A 12,831-nucleotide genomic window follows, 5' to 3' on the forward strand; every position below is an offset into this window, starting at 1 on the left:
TCCCACATGCAGCAGGACAACTAAGCCTGTGCCCCACAGCTAGAGAGCCTGAGCATCACAAATGAAGGGCTCACACAGCCAAAAAAAAATTAGTTAAAAAAAAAGAAAAAAATAGAAGTATGGTCACATACGTTTCAGAATTTAGCCAAACAGTACCGCCATTTATCCAGAAGACAACCCAGTATTAAGAAATTAAGCAAAAAAGACTGTGAGCAGCCAATGTATAAGTCACAAAGTACAGACCTAAAGTTTGGGTACCGTGTTCATCAAGACAGACCTTCGTATTTTCTTTTACACATACCTTAATTCCAACGAACTTAATTATCTAATGTTTCTAGAGCATTGGGGATACAGATACACTGAGAACAGTACAAAGTGATAGGCCTGGTCTAACTGTAGGAAACAATGATAAAAATTTAAGTATAAAACAGACACAGACATTCACAAAGCAGTCCAGTGGCAATTACGGCAAAAAAAAGTCTCTAAATAACTTAATATATCTCTATAAAGTATGATAATTGATATTCACCGTAACAACTCCGAGTTAAAGTATTCAGAGGAGGTCCTCTTGAATGCAGACTGTTTGGTTCAGGAAGTGTGAGAAGTTTCTATAGAATCTGAGAAAAAATTTGATCACCAATGTTTATAATAAAAATAATGTTTAAAGAGAACATCTTCAGCTATCTAGCACAACTCACTCCTGTTGAAAAAGATTTTACGGTTGGCTACATTGACCAATACAAAACTGGAGAACAACCTGGAATGAAATGATTAATGACTTCTTTCCAAGGAAGTTTAAAACAAGTAACTATAGGCATGTCAAAATCAGCATTAATGCAACAATTGCTACTAAATGCAGCTGAATTGTGGATGTTATTTTGGCTCTAATCCATGTTTGAGCAGGATTTAGGTACCTTGTAGATACTTATTACCTATTAAACTCAGTAAGCTCCATTCCATCACACAGGACAAATTATGAACCAAAGAAATATTTATTCTATTTCCTTTACACCTGCCTCTTGTGCTGCTGACTTCAAAAGTGGTACAAGAAAGACAAGGAAGAACTGATTACGTTTGTATCTGTGAAACAAAGACTATGCAAACTGTCAGCACACCATTGTTTTTGTTTTCAGTGTGGTTATCACAGTGCAAAAACAAAATGATAACTTCTACTCCTGAAGCCTGATTATTTGAAAATAGACCTGAATATTTCTTCCTCTTTCAATAAGGCAGTAAATGTCCTTTACTTTACTTATCTATAAGGTACTTATTTGCTGAAATAGACTAGTTACTATTTCTATATGAGAACCTGACAGAATCTGAGGAAGATGGTTCCTGAGTTACTCTAGAAATCTCTCACTGCTTTAATATTTGCCCAAAATCCAAGAAAGCATTAAAAAAGGGGGAGGGGGGAATCCCCACCTTCCACACATCTCTAGTACTAAAAACAAAAAAGCATAATCACAATACTGGTTCATGGTCCTTTGGAACTCTGACCTCTCCAAGCTTCTATTTGTCCTTTGTTCCTTTTCCTTTTAAATAGTCTTACTGGTTGTTTTATCCTGATTACAAAAGTAATGCATGGTCATTGTCACGGTTCAAACAACATGAAGATGTATGAAATAAAAGTAATAACCTCTCTCCCCAACCTTCTCTTTCCCCTCCCTAGAGAACCAATTTGGGAGCTTGGTGTGTATTCTTTCTTACTCCTTCTTAGGCTTACACAAATATATATCAAATATGGGGTATTTTTTTTTGGGGGGGGTTGTTTTCAAACAAAAATGGTATGTTATTTATACTGTTGTGCATCTTGCTTTTTAGTCTCAAAAATACGTTATCAACACTTCCTAAGCCAATATGTAAAGATCCACCTCACCCTTTTTAATGGTTACAAAATATTCAGTAAGATGGATGATTCCACAAGATATCATCGCCTGACTTCTCCCAACTCATGGGCACTTACTATGCATCCTGGTACATATACTTCGGGCTTCCCAGGTGATTCAGACTCCACCTGCCAATGCAGGAGAAGCAGGTTTGATCCCTGAGTCAGGAAGATCCCCTGGAGAAGGAAATGGCAACCCACTCCAGTATTCTGGAGCCTGAGGAGCTATACGGTCCATAGAGTTGAACACAACTTAGCCACTAAAACAAACAAACAAAAATATATACTTCATGTTCTTTACTTTCATTAACACAGATTCCTAGGAGTGGAGTTTCTTGGTCAAATGTTTAAAATTTTATCCTTAAACAAAATTAGTGTTAGACCTTCAGCATTTCTGTTCCCTTCATTATGCAAAATCCGGCATAAACCTTTCATAATGCTTTGCATTTCTTATTTTTCAAAGCACACCCATTATGTCAAAAAACGCCCCTGTCATTTATGCTCTTGTAGTTATAAATAAATAAATGCTAAAGTTACGGCTGTGATGGCCAGCACTAAATCACTGTGCAAATGCTTATGCCTTGGTTTATGAAAGTAGTAATTCATTGTGGGAACTCCACCCCCACAGCCTGTGGCAGCACTCTCACCCTACGACTCCCTCCACTGAGTAACAATATAGAGATCAGGACCTACGTATTTTCTCATTGTCAGCAGTTAACCTTAAAAAGTGTGTGTGGGGGTGGGTGGGGAAAGACAAACAGCAACAGATGATAAATTGGTAGCCATTACGGGTTTCTAATATTTACAAACTGTTTGTAGTACAGTGAATAATTCTGTTGGTCTACAACAGAGAGTGTGTTCCATAAAAAACAAAACCTACAACCAATATGTTGCTATGATTACACAAACCTTTCAAAAGTATATTCTTCAAACATTTTTCAATAGAATTATTGGTTGAATTCCACGTTCACATTTTTTTCTCTACTTCAGATTCAGGCTCTAATTACACACTTTAAAAAAAGGGGGCTTTAAAGTAATACATTAACCAACATAGCTCCTTAGAATTTAATCTTGGATTGTTCTATATATTCCAAAGACCTGAGCACCAAGAGAGATTGTTAAGACACAGCAAGTTTGATACAGAAGTATGTGACATGCAATTAATCTCCATTCATACTCTGCTCTACTTGTCAGCAAACAAAGGTTCTGCTTTAGGAGGAGATCTGAAGACTTCAATTAAAAACAGTCAGCTAACAAGAAAATAATCTAAACTAAAGGAAGGTGGCAGGTGCAGAAATGAGTTGTTTACCAAAGTGTCAGTTTTGAACAATAAAGAACTGCACATCAAAAATGCTGAAGGAGTGGATGTCATTGTAAGCCTCTGAAAATAAAAAGGAATTTTCTATCAAGGCTGTAAACAAAATGTAAGTATAGTTCAACTAGTTTGTAAAACAGGTTTCCTCTCAACAAATGACAGATATCAATAAAAAGAATCTGTTTATATCTTCAACTGCAAGGCAGAATGAAACTTTTTGCCACAGTTCCTTCTCTCCTGGAAACCACAGTACAGACTCTCTTTATATTTGGAATTATTGAGCCAACAGCAGACGGAAAGGCTGGATTCCTTCTAGACATCCAGATGATGCTCTTTTACCCCACAAATACTTTTCTATTCTGAAAATTTAGATTTACTCAGGTAGCAAGCAAAATAAATTTTGGAAACTTCACCTCATAAGAAATACGTAGTTGACAGCTTTTATGGAAGCAACCCAGAACGGAAACAGCACTACAAACAGACTGAAAAGACTTGCCAAATATTTGATTAGGAGGCATTTATACCAAGATAACATGGTAATGGAGATATAAAACCAATTAAACTGAAACTGAAGAGAAAAAAAAAATACTGCTTGCCAAAAGTATGACCTGCCGAAAACAGGCCATCTGTTAAGTATGTGTCAAAAATGTCACCTCGATGCCAAAAGGCTTAATTCTGAGCAGTTTCCTCCTGGGACCCTTATGCAAACACAGATTCCAGGTCCCCATCCTTCCAGGAAGGTCGGTTACAGGAAAAGCAAATTATTAATACCTTTTCACCAGGAAAAGTGGGAGGCAAGCAGATCTTGCCCATTAGCAAAAAGTGTCTCTGGAGTGTTACAGCGGGATGTGTTGTTAGTGAGTATGGCCTTAACTCTTACAAGGACTGATGGGCTCTACGGTTTGAGGGTGAACACACCACAGTGGGGCACTTCTAGAAAGGCAGGAGATGTAACACTGGGATCCGGCCGCCCAGGGGCAAGAGGGAGTCTGCGGGCGGGTGAAGGGGGCCTGAGGTCTGGATGTCCAGGCCTTGGCCCACAGGAGCCCATGAGCCCTAACAGCCCCGTGAGACCGTGGGGAGCTCTAAACGCGAAGGTCAGGGTTCCCTGTGAAGGGACAGATCAGGGCTGGAGAGGGGCCAGCGCGTAACCCACAGACGCAGGGCGTCCTGAAGAGAAAGGGACAGGTTGAAGGCCAGCTACGGCGGCCCGGGGACCTTGAACCCGGCCAGAACTTGCTGAGAAGACGGGAGGCTAAGTGGGAGGTGGAAACGCCTCGAGGAACAAGAAAATGTGTTACTAGGAGTGAAAGGGACCCCTGAGCGAGGGGTGAACAGCTGGCTCTGCAGAGTCAGGGCTCCGGCAGCAGCCTCGAGCTTCTACAAGGCGGGAGGGAGCCGACGGGGAAGGCCGGGGAGCCGCTGGCGTCTCGGCTGCTGCCGGCTCGGCACGTGCGACTCCCGGCGGGCTCGGCGGCGCCCGGGCCAGCGGGGCGTTACCTTCCAGGAGCCAACGGATCTCCTCGGGGAGGGCGGCGGCGGCCTGCATGTGGCGGGCGGCGGGAGAGGGCCGGACGGGCGGACTGGCGGGCGGGCGGCTGCGGCGGCACCTGGCCCTCAGTCGCCGGCGCCGCGGGGCCGAGCCGCAGGGCGGGGCGCGCTCAGGAAGCGGCGCGCGGCGGGCGGGGCGCCTGGGCGGCGGCGACACCTGTGAGCGGGGCCGGCGCCCCTGCTCCCGCGCCCCAGGGAGGAGGTGCCCGCCCCGCGGCCCCCATTCCCTGTCAAAACAAAGACGCGACGCGACTCCAGGCACCTCGCCCCCGGGAGCTCCCCATTCTAAGCTCCGGACCGCAGGCCTCGCCGGCAGGTGGAGAAGCCACCGTGGGGCCGAAATCAGGCGCGAGGAGGCGGAATCCGAGGACAGGGTCAGTCCCCGCCAAGCCGGGCCGCAGTCATTCCCGGCCCAGTTCGCGAATCCAAGCCCGGAAAACCAGGGCAGAACCGTTGGTCAGGCAAACCAGGGCTGTTGGAGGGAATGATCATAAGTCCCAATAAATAATCTCAAGTCACCAACTTCAGGGAGAATCAAAGCAGTCCCGCTGCACTGGAAACAGGGAGGCAAAGTATCCCTTCCTTCCCTAAGGCTAAAAGGATGAGAGGAAAAAGAAGCGGTAACCCAGAGAGAAAGCTAAAGGAGAGGAGCACCCAGCCCTTTCCCTGTAAGAGTTTAAAAGGCAGGAAAGTGAAGGACAAGATAACAAAAGTGGGCTTCCTTCTCATTCAGAGTATGTAGGTGTCAGGTGTCCTAGCTGTGATATCCTGTGATATTGCACAATGTTACCTGGGGAAACAGGACCACTCTGGATTATTTATCACAACTTCTGTGAATCCACAGTTATCTTAAGTTTGTTTCTTTTTTTTTTTTTTAAGTATAGGGCAAGTATCATGAAAAAAGTATAACGTGCCATGGATGATACAAGGAGGGAGATGAATATAGAAAAGGAGGGAAAATGTGTGTGAGGTTTAGTGGTGCATGTGGCATATGAGATGGCTCTGAAGACACCACACTTTGAAGGGGCAAAGGGGCAGGTGGAAGGACCAGAGTGAACAAAGATGGAAAAGCCTTCTCCTGCTTAAGGACAGCTTCTGGCTGGTGTAGGGAAATTACAGTTGTCAAGAAAAACTGAAGTTCTACTGTGAAGGAACTTGAAAGGGTGAGGATTCTGAACTTATTTGAGTGGACACTGAGAGCCACAGACAAATTTTGAGACAGGGAGTGAGTTAACCTGAGCCCCTGCACTTCTCACTTCACCTCTATCAGTTTCCTTCTTTGTAAAAAATAAGAGTTTCTGTTATCAGATTCTATGTACACTAGAATACGTGGAAAGGATTGGGAGTAGTAAGAGAAAGGAAACAGAGAAGATGGGTGAAGTGGCTTTTACAGTAACCTCGGGGGAAATAATGACAGAACCGTGGATGTGGGGATGAGGGGCAAGGAGAAACTGTTCAGAGGACTCCTGGAAGCAGTTCCTGCCTCCAGGCATAGCTTTCCCTCCAGAGATAGTTTCAAGTTTGGGGCTTGATCCTTTAAAGGGTCCAGCGGCTTTGAGCCTACATCTAAGTGCTGCAACCTGAAGAGGAATGATGCCTTGGTTTCACGGTCACCTGACTCACCTACCAGTTGCAGTAATTGGGGTGGAAGTGTAGGGGACAGAGGCTGGCTAGAGTTTCTGGGGAATCTGGCCCCTGTTGCAAGGCGTCCTTGCCCTGGGAAAGTTAACATGGGCAGGCTGCCTCCTTCAGGCTCCAGAGTAAGACCAGTTCCCCACTGGGGCATTTTTCCCACACTCACTGCTCTTTCTATAAAATTGTAGCTGCTCTGGAATCATTTCTGAGTACTATGACATGTGTTAAAAGGAAAGGGAGCTCTGTGTACTACAGTTTCAATTTTTCTTAAATCTAAAACTGAGCTAAAGAGCAAGGGGAGCACAGTCCCTCCTATATGTAACCCCAGCACTTTGCCTTGCTTTCCTCTCAACAGTGGGAGGAAATTTGACAACCTCCCTCCCTTCCTCAAGAGTATTTGTCAAATGCTGAAATAGGCTACAAGTTAAAGGGTTGTTTGATAAAAAGCAATAAACTCTGGTAATTGCACATCCTATCAGGCCTCACTGCCTGTCATAGCTTACTTATACCAAGGGAAGCAGCAGAAACTCAAGGCAAAGATATTCTACATCCATTCTGGGTGCAGAGAGATGGAGTAGAGGGAGGTGCACAGTTGGGTAGTGTGCGGTGAGTGGCAGATTCCAATACGCCATTGTCATGTTGCATCAAGGTTCCTCATTGCAGACAGAAACCTGCCTCCACACATGAGTGCAGCCCCTCCTTAATCATCTGAGGACCCTGGTTCAACAGTCAGCCTCACTCCTAATGACATTCTGTTAAATGGACAAATTCCTTTGAAGCCTTGTCCTTCTTTGAAATCCAATTTTGCAGGAAGCCAAATCTGATTGGGGGTAGCCATGGAAACCACACTGAGGAGTCTTAGAGGAGGTGGAGAGAGGCAAGGCAAAATGTGATAGTCAAGAGTCTTTTACTGCTCTGTCGGAAATATCAAAGGGATCTGGAGAGGTTGGCAGCAGACGAGTCGCTGCCCCGGTCCTGTTTGTGTGGCTGGGTACCATGTGGCTGTCATGGAAGTAAGCAGCCAGCTGTCTCCACACACAGGCAGGGGGATGGAGCAGAATACACAAGTCCCAGGTCTGTCTGCCTCCCTCTTCTTCCCCTCCCCCCAAACCCAATTCCAGCAAGATCCTAGCATCCCTTTCTTAGCTATCTCCCCTTTAAAGGCTAACAACAAAAGAATGACAAGGTTAAAATACAAGGCCCTCACAGATAAGAGGTTCTTTGGAGCAAAGGCCATGAAATTCATCTGAAATTCCTTGTAATTAGATAAGATAAGGGTATCTAAAGAGATGCAGAGCAGCTGAAATGGACTCCACAGCACAACACGCAGAAAGTCTACCACCTGGTCCACAGGGGCCCCTCCCACACTGTCAGCAGACAAGGCACAGAAAACAGGGCCCATGCTGGCCTCTCGGCTGCTTGGAGATGCCATCTTCATGTTCTCGTGCCAGGTGGGCACTCACTAAATATGCATCCATGGGGTGTTCGGAGGGTTCAGTCAGGAAGAAACAAAAGCATCTGGCACCCAGAATGGCATGGGGCGGGAACAACTGCAAGCAAAGCAGGAGCTGGCTGGCACTGCTCAGCCCCAGGTGAAATGGGTCTGGAGAGGAGACTGCAGAGGGCAGCTCTTGGGCTTTATTCCGAGTTGGTTATTGATCCCTGGATGCTGGGTCACGACATGCGGCCGAGCTGACGTCTGCCCTGTGAATGTGCGGCCGCTGCATCTCAGCCCCTTGGTCCCAACCCCATCAACCGGGTTTATTGACTCTTTTATTGACGATGCTGGGGCCTAATGAGGACAAGAGCTGCACACTTCATTAAGGACCGTGGAAGGAGGGATGATGCATCCAGCTGGTGCCAAGAACCAGGCTCACGGCATGCTTGGCAAGACCCTGGAAACCAAGCCTCACGGCACCCTTGAGGCAGAGAAGCTGGACACAGATGCTTGCTTGGGCTCTTCGCTTAGTGGCCTTAAGATACGAGGTTTTCATAGCTTGCCAGAAGCCTTATTTTTACCAATTAGCTAACCTTTCGATTTAGGAGGGTCCTGTTATGCACATGATGCACTTCGATGGTCTCCCTGCTCACACTTCCAGATTCTTTGCACTAATACAACAAAATAAACAGGTTCTCATATCGTATCAGGGAACATTTCCAAAGCAGGTTCTCAGTGAGGCCCAGGCTCGGAACAGAATGAGAGACTATTAAAACTCAGGAATTTTCAAGGTGATTCAAATTTAAGATGAGGAACTGACCTAGTGCTCTGCCCAGGGCCACCCAGCTCACCAGAGGCGGTTCTGATACTAAAATCCTGGTTCTCTAGTGCTGGTCCAAAGCTCCTGTACAACTGAACACCTGAGATGAATAATCATAGTCCAGAGATTACTGAGCAGCTCTGTGAAACCGTCATAGTTGGTCCCCCTGCATCTGAATGGTAACATTTCTCTCTTTGTTCTTTATATTTCTATCTCTCCCTTTATTCTGTTTCTCTGTATTTCTCAATTGGGTTTTTTTTTTTTTTTAATCTTCTTTGCCTATCCCTTAGACCACATTAGACATCCCCTATGGATACTGCTGAGCTGAACACAGGCCCTAAAGACCAGAGGTTGCTGACTCTGACATTCTCTCGCTTTGATTGGTTCTCTTGGGAATCTGAAGTGGAGGTGGGGTGGGGGTGCATACAGAAAGTGTCAGCTGCAGCAGATGAGGCTGCGCACTGTCTGAGTAGGATGCGCAGGCAGTCTGTGGGGTTAATCTGCATGAGAAGCAAGTGGGGCCAAAGCTAATTTTTTAGGCTAGATATTTGCAGACATGATAACTTTGGAAAACTATGGAAGGAGTAACCCTTTCTTTTAGGGGTGATTAAGGAAATTAAAGGTTAATAATAGAAGGAAAGCAACCTTGCAAAGGTTGAACTGATCTTTTCATTTATTTCAAAAAGCAAAAGTTTAAGCTTTGTAAGCCCCTTCCTTTATTTCTGCCCTTTCTCCTCCCTCAATTCACTACGGGTTTTAGAATGCAGGGTAGGGGCAGGAGGGATTCAAGGTGAGAGAAGAGGCTATTATCTGGAATCTGAGAGAAATAACCTGCATGGCACAGGTCGACACATACTTGGAGGAAGATGCACACTAAGAGGAACTGATGTAATCTAGCCAGACTCAACAATATTCACAAATACCAACAGACATACTACCTGGAGTCAGAAATAACGCCAGCAATGGCTGATTATTTCAATGCAAGAATCTGGGTGAAAATACCCTTCCCTTAGTGGACATCTTGTGTGTAATGACCTTTGGGTCCCCCAAATAAGTTCTTTCCTTTCCTTCAGAATTGTGTCCGTGTCCATTTTGATGTTTTCTTTTCTAGATGTGTATTCTTAAACACCCTTGTCCTAAATGTCCTAAACATCCTTGGACTTCTGAAGCTTCCAACAGCATTTTCTACCAGTGTAAACCATGTGCTTTCACATACAAGACAGTACTCGCAGTCCTTGTGCTGATTTTTAGACTTTACTTTTTCTTATCTTCTAAAGGTGGATTGTTCCTCCTCTTTTCACAGAATTCCTGATCCCCACTCTCCTACCACCTTCTAGATCTTCACTCTCACAGTCTTTTTCATCTTCAGCTTTTCCCTCTGTCTGCTAACATCCTTGGTCTCCTCTATCCTAAAAACAAACAAAACACAAATAAAAACCTTCCTTCGACCCTGAGACCTTCTCCAATTTCATCTTTTCTTCTTCCTTTCCCTCATCAAATCTCATGTCTGCCTGTCTGTCTTTGCACCAGTGAAGCAACTCTCTCAAGGGCATCAATGCCCTCTTTGCTTCTCACCTTTGCTCTGTCTTACCAACTTATGTCTGCAGCGTTGGGTGGCACTGGCCTCTTACTCTTGCTTGGGCATCCAGCTTCCTTGGCATTGCCCTATCCTGGTCTTCTTCCTTCTTTCTTCTTTCCTATTGTTTCTCTGCCTCTTTCTTTGGCTCTCTTCATTTCACCTTCTAGTCACAGGTATTCACCAAAGTTTCACACTTGCCTTTTCCCATTTCCTCTACTTGCTCTCTGAGTCCACAGGGTTTCGTTCTCCCACTGCTCCAACTTTCTCCTTTATGTAGATTACTCTTCTAATTGATATCTCTATTCCCCATTTCCACCTGGATATCTGAACAGTTCGACCAATTTATTTCCTGTCCCCTTAATCCTTGTAATGTCAACAAAGTTCAGTGAAAGTTGTATGAGCTTAAAAAAAATGTGAGTCCCAGTTCTGGCTCAGCCACCTACCAGCTCTAAGCCTCTGGACAGAGCTCTATGAGTCTGAGTTTCCTCATCTGTAAATTAGGTATCATAATCCCCACCTTACAGGGTAATTACAAAGCTTAAATAAGATGGCATCTATAAGAGTGTATGTTATACACTCAATAAATTGTAACCATTATAAAGACACTGCTTTTGTCCAGTCATCCAAACTCAAAATGTGGGACTCATCTTGGACCCTTCCTCATCCCCATTCCAGATATCCACCAATCTGGCCAATCTTACCTGCTCACAATGGCTTTGGAATCCTGAGTGTCACCACTGGTTTGGGTTCTCATTATCTTTGTTGAGAATGGTACTGAAACGGCTTTTAATCCTCAGTATCCCTCAATATCCAATATCCCCATTATTACATGCTACTCTGCATCCATGTTGCAGAATATGTATCCCAAAACTCAATCCTGACCCCACCAAAAAGGTGATAGAGCATAGTGGCCCTGAAGTCAGACTGTCCTCTGTTTATATCTGCTACTTGCCTACTATGACCTCAGGCAAACTACCTGTCCTTTCCATACCTTGATTTCCTCATCTGTACAGTGGTAACACTATTAGCACTTTCAAGGTTGCTGTGAGGATTCAAAGACCTCATATATATTGTGTTTATAACACCTGCAACATGGTAGGTGATTCACATATGGTAGCAATTATCATCATTTCTGCTTTCATCCCCTGCAACAAATAGCCTTGGGAGGTGCTTGATGCCTGAATCATCCATAATCTCTCATTTGAACCTCCTTGCTCACTAAAGATATATTAGAGGAGAGACTGGCCAAGATATGGGTGCCATTGGTCTTCAAGGATGAGTTTTTCTTCTATGAAGCTAACTTGCCTTTACAGAGATGAAAAGAGTGGCCTTGGCTTCCTTGGCACCAGGCTGTAATGAAGTGGGATAATCAGCAGGCAGATTCTCCCTGCCCACCTCCAAAGATTTCTTCCCTGCCCTGTCTATTCTAGAATACTTGCAGTGCTTCTAAGTCACATGTGGAAAACATTCATCTGAAGGCATGAGATATTAACTCCTCTTTTCACTCACTGTGGCAGAAGTCAAATTATCACTATAAATACAGACCCCAGAAAGAATCAATCAGAAGGCAGATGACATCCCAGGAGTTGGTAGCCTCTTTAGTCTGGAGGCTGCAGGACTGAGCTCTACCGAAAGCAGGGGTGGGATGGGGGGCGTGGTGATGAGAGGAAGGGATGACGGACTAGGGATAAAACAAGCAAAAAAGAAAACTGGAAAAGAAGAAAGCGAATGAGAAACTGGATGAAAAAATAAAGAAATTGAGAAATAGAAAATGTAGGAGCAAATAAAGAGATTCCCATAATCTGGAAGATTAGAAATTAAATCAAATAGATCCAGTCCATTTCCCTAGTGGTAATTTCAGGTTATACCATGTTCCACCTCCACGGACATTGAGAAGCTTCAGAGAGTGGCTGTAAATTCCTAAAGAAAAGCTCCTTTTGGAGAGCCAAGCCATTATTATCTGCTGCTGTACTTTTTAGCATATGCGCTATCAACACAATGACACGTCTTATTGAGTACTATGTGATATTCCACATCGTGAGACTATTGATGCAGAATTTCCTTTCTCAGAGCTCAATATTCCAATCAAAGCCTGTTGCATCAAATCACTGAGGCCATCCACTTAATGACAACTTGTAAGATGCATATTGCAGAATATTCATGTTCATTTTATGCTCACAGTGCTTAAAATCTCCTCTAAACAGCCTCTGCTCCCAGTCTATTAAGGTGCCGGTGTTATCTACACTCCATTCAATGGTGTGGAAATAATTGTCTTGAGACTAAAGAAAAAACTGATGGTCACAAGCCAAGTCAGCACTTGTGTTCTTTTCTTACTCTGTTGAATCAGGTGTTATTTACCTCTTCCAACACCTGGGACTCCTGATAAGTCACTCCCCTGATAGCTTTTTCCAGGACAGTGCTGTGGGGTCTTTGGAAGAAGCAGGGATCCTTCATAAATGGTATTGTTATCAGCACAATTCACACAGCTACCAGATGTAGAAAATCGAAACCACCAAGGGCACTCAGGCACAGGGGCCTCCCCCAGCTGCATCTGGCTGCTCTGAAATGTGCTCATGACTTGGAAGTTATTAGAGAGAGAAGAGCTCTA

General features: G+C 44.4%; 1 protein-coding gene across 2 annotated transcripts in view; it reads right to left on the minus strand.

Annotated features, from left to right (window-relative positions):
* SKAP1 (src kinase associated phosphoprotein 1) overlaps nucleotides 1-4,840 on the minus strand; it is a 304,655-nt gene extending 299,815 nt beyond the window's left edge. Inside the window, exons 1-2 of one of the 2 annotated variants that reach the window (XM_086358052.1) lie at nucleotides 4,701-4,840; nucleotides 530-617 (exon numbers count right to left, since the gene is read on the minus strand). Coding sequence is in view for 1 of the 2 variants with exons in the window: in XM_086358049.1 (XP_086214175.1) it covers nucleotides 4,701-4,749 (49 nt within the window). In the remaining variant the exon portion in view is untranslated. The remainder of the gene's footprint in view (nucleotides 1-529; nucleotides 618-4,700) is intronic. The other variant, XM_086358049.1, reaches the window with a different exon arrangement.
* Between the last annotated feature and the right edge of the window lie 7,991 nt (nucleotides 4,841-12,831).

Source organism: Bos grunniens, chromosome 19 (genome assembly GCF_055505025.1).
Source record: "Bos grunniens cultivar Pamir isolate PY7600 chromosome 19, Bosgru_T2T1.0, whole genome shotgun sequence".
Classification (NCBI taxonomy): Eukaryota; Metazoa; Chordata; class Mammalia; order Artiodactyla; family Bovidae; genus Bos; species Bos grunniens.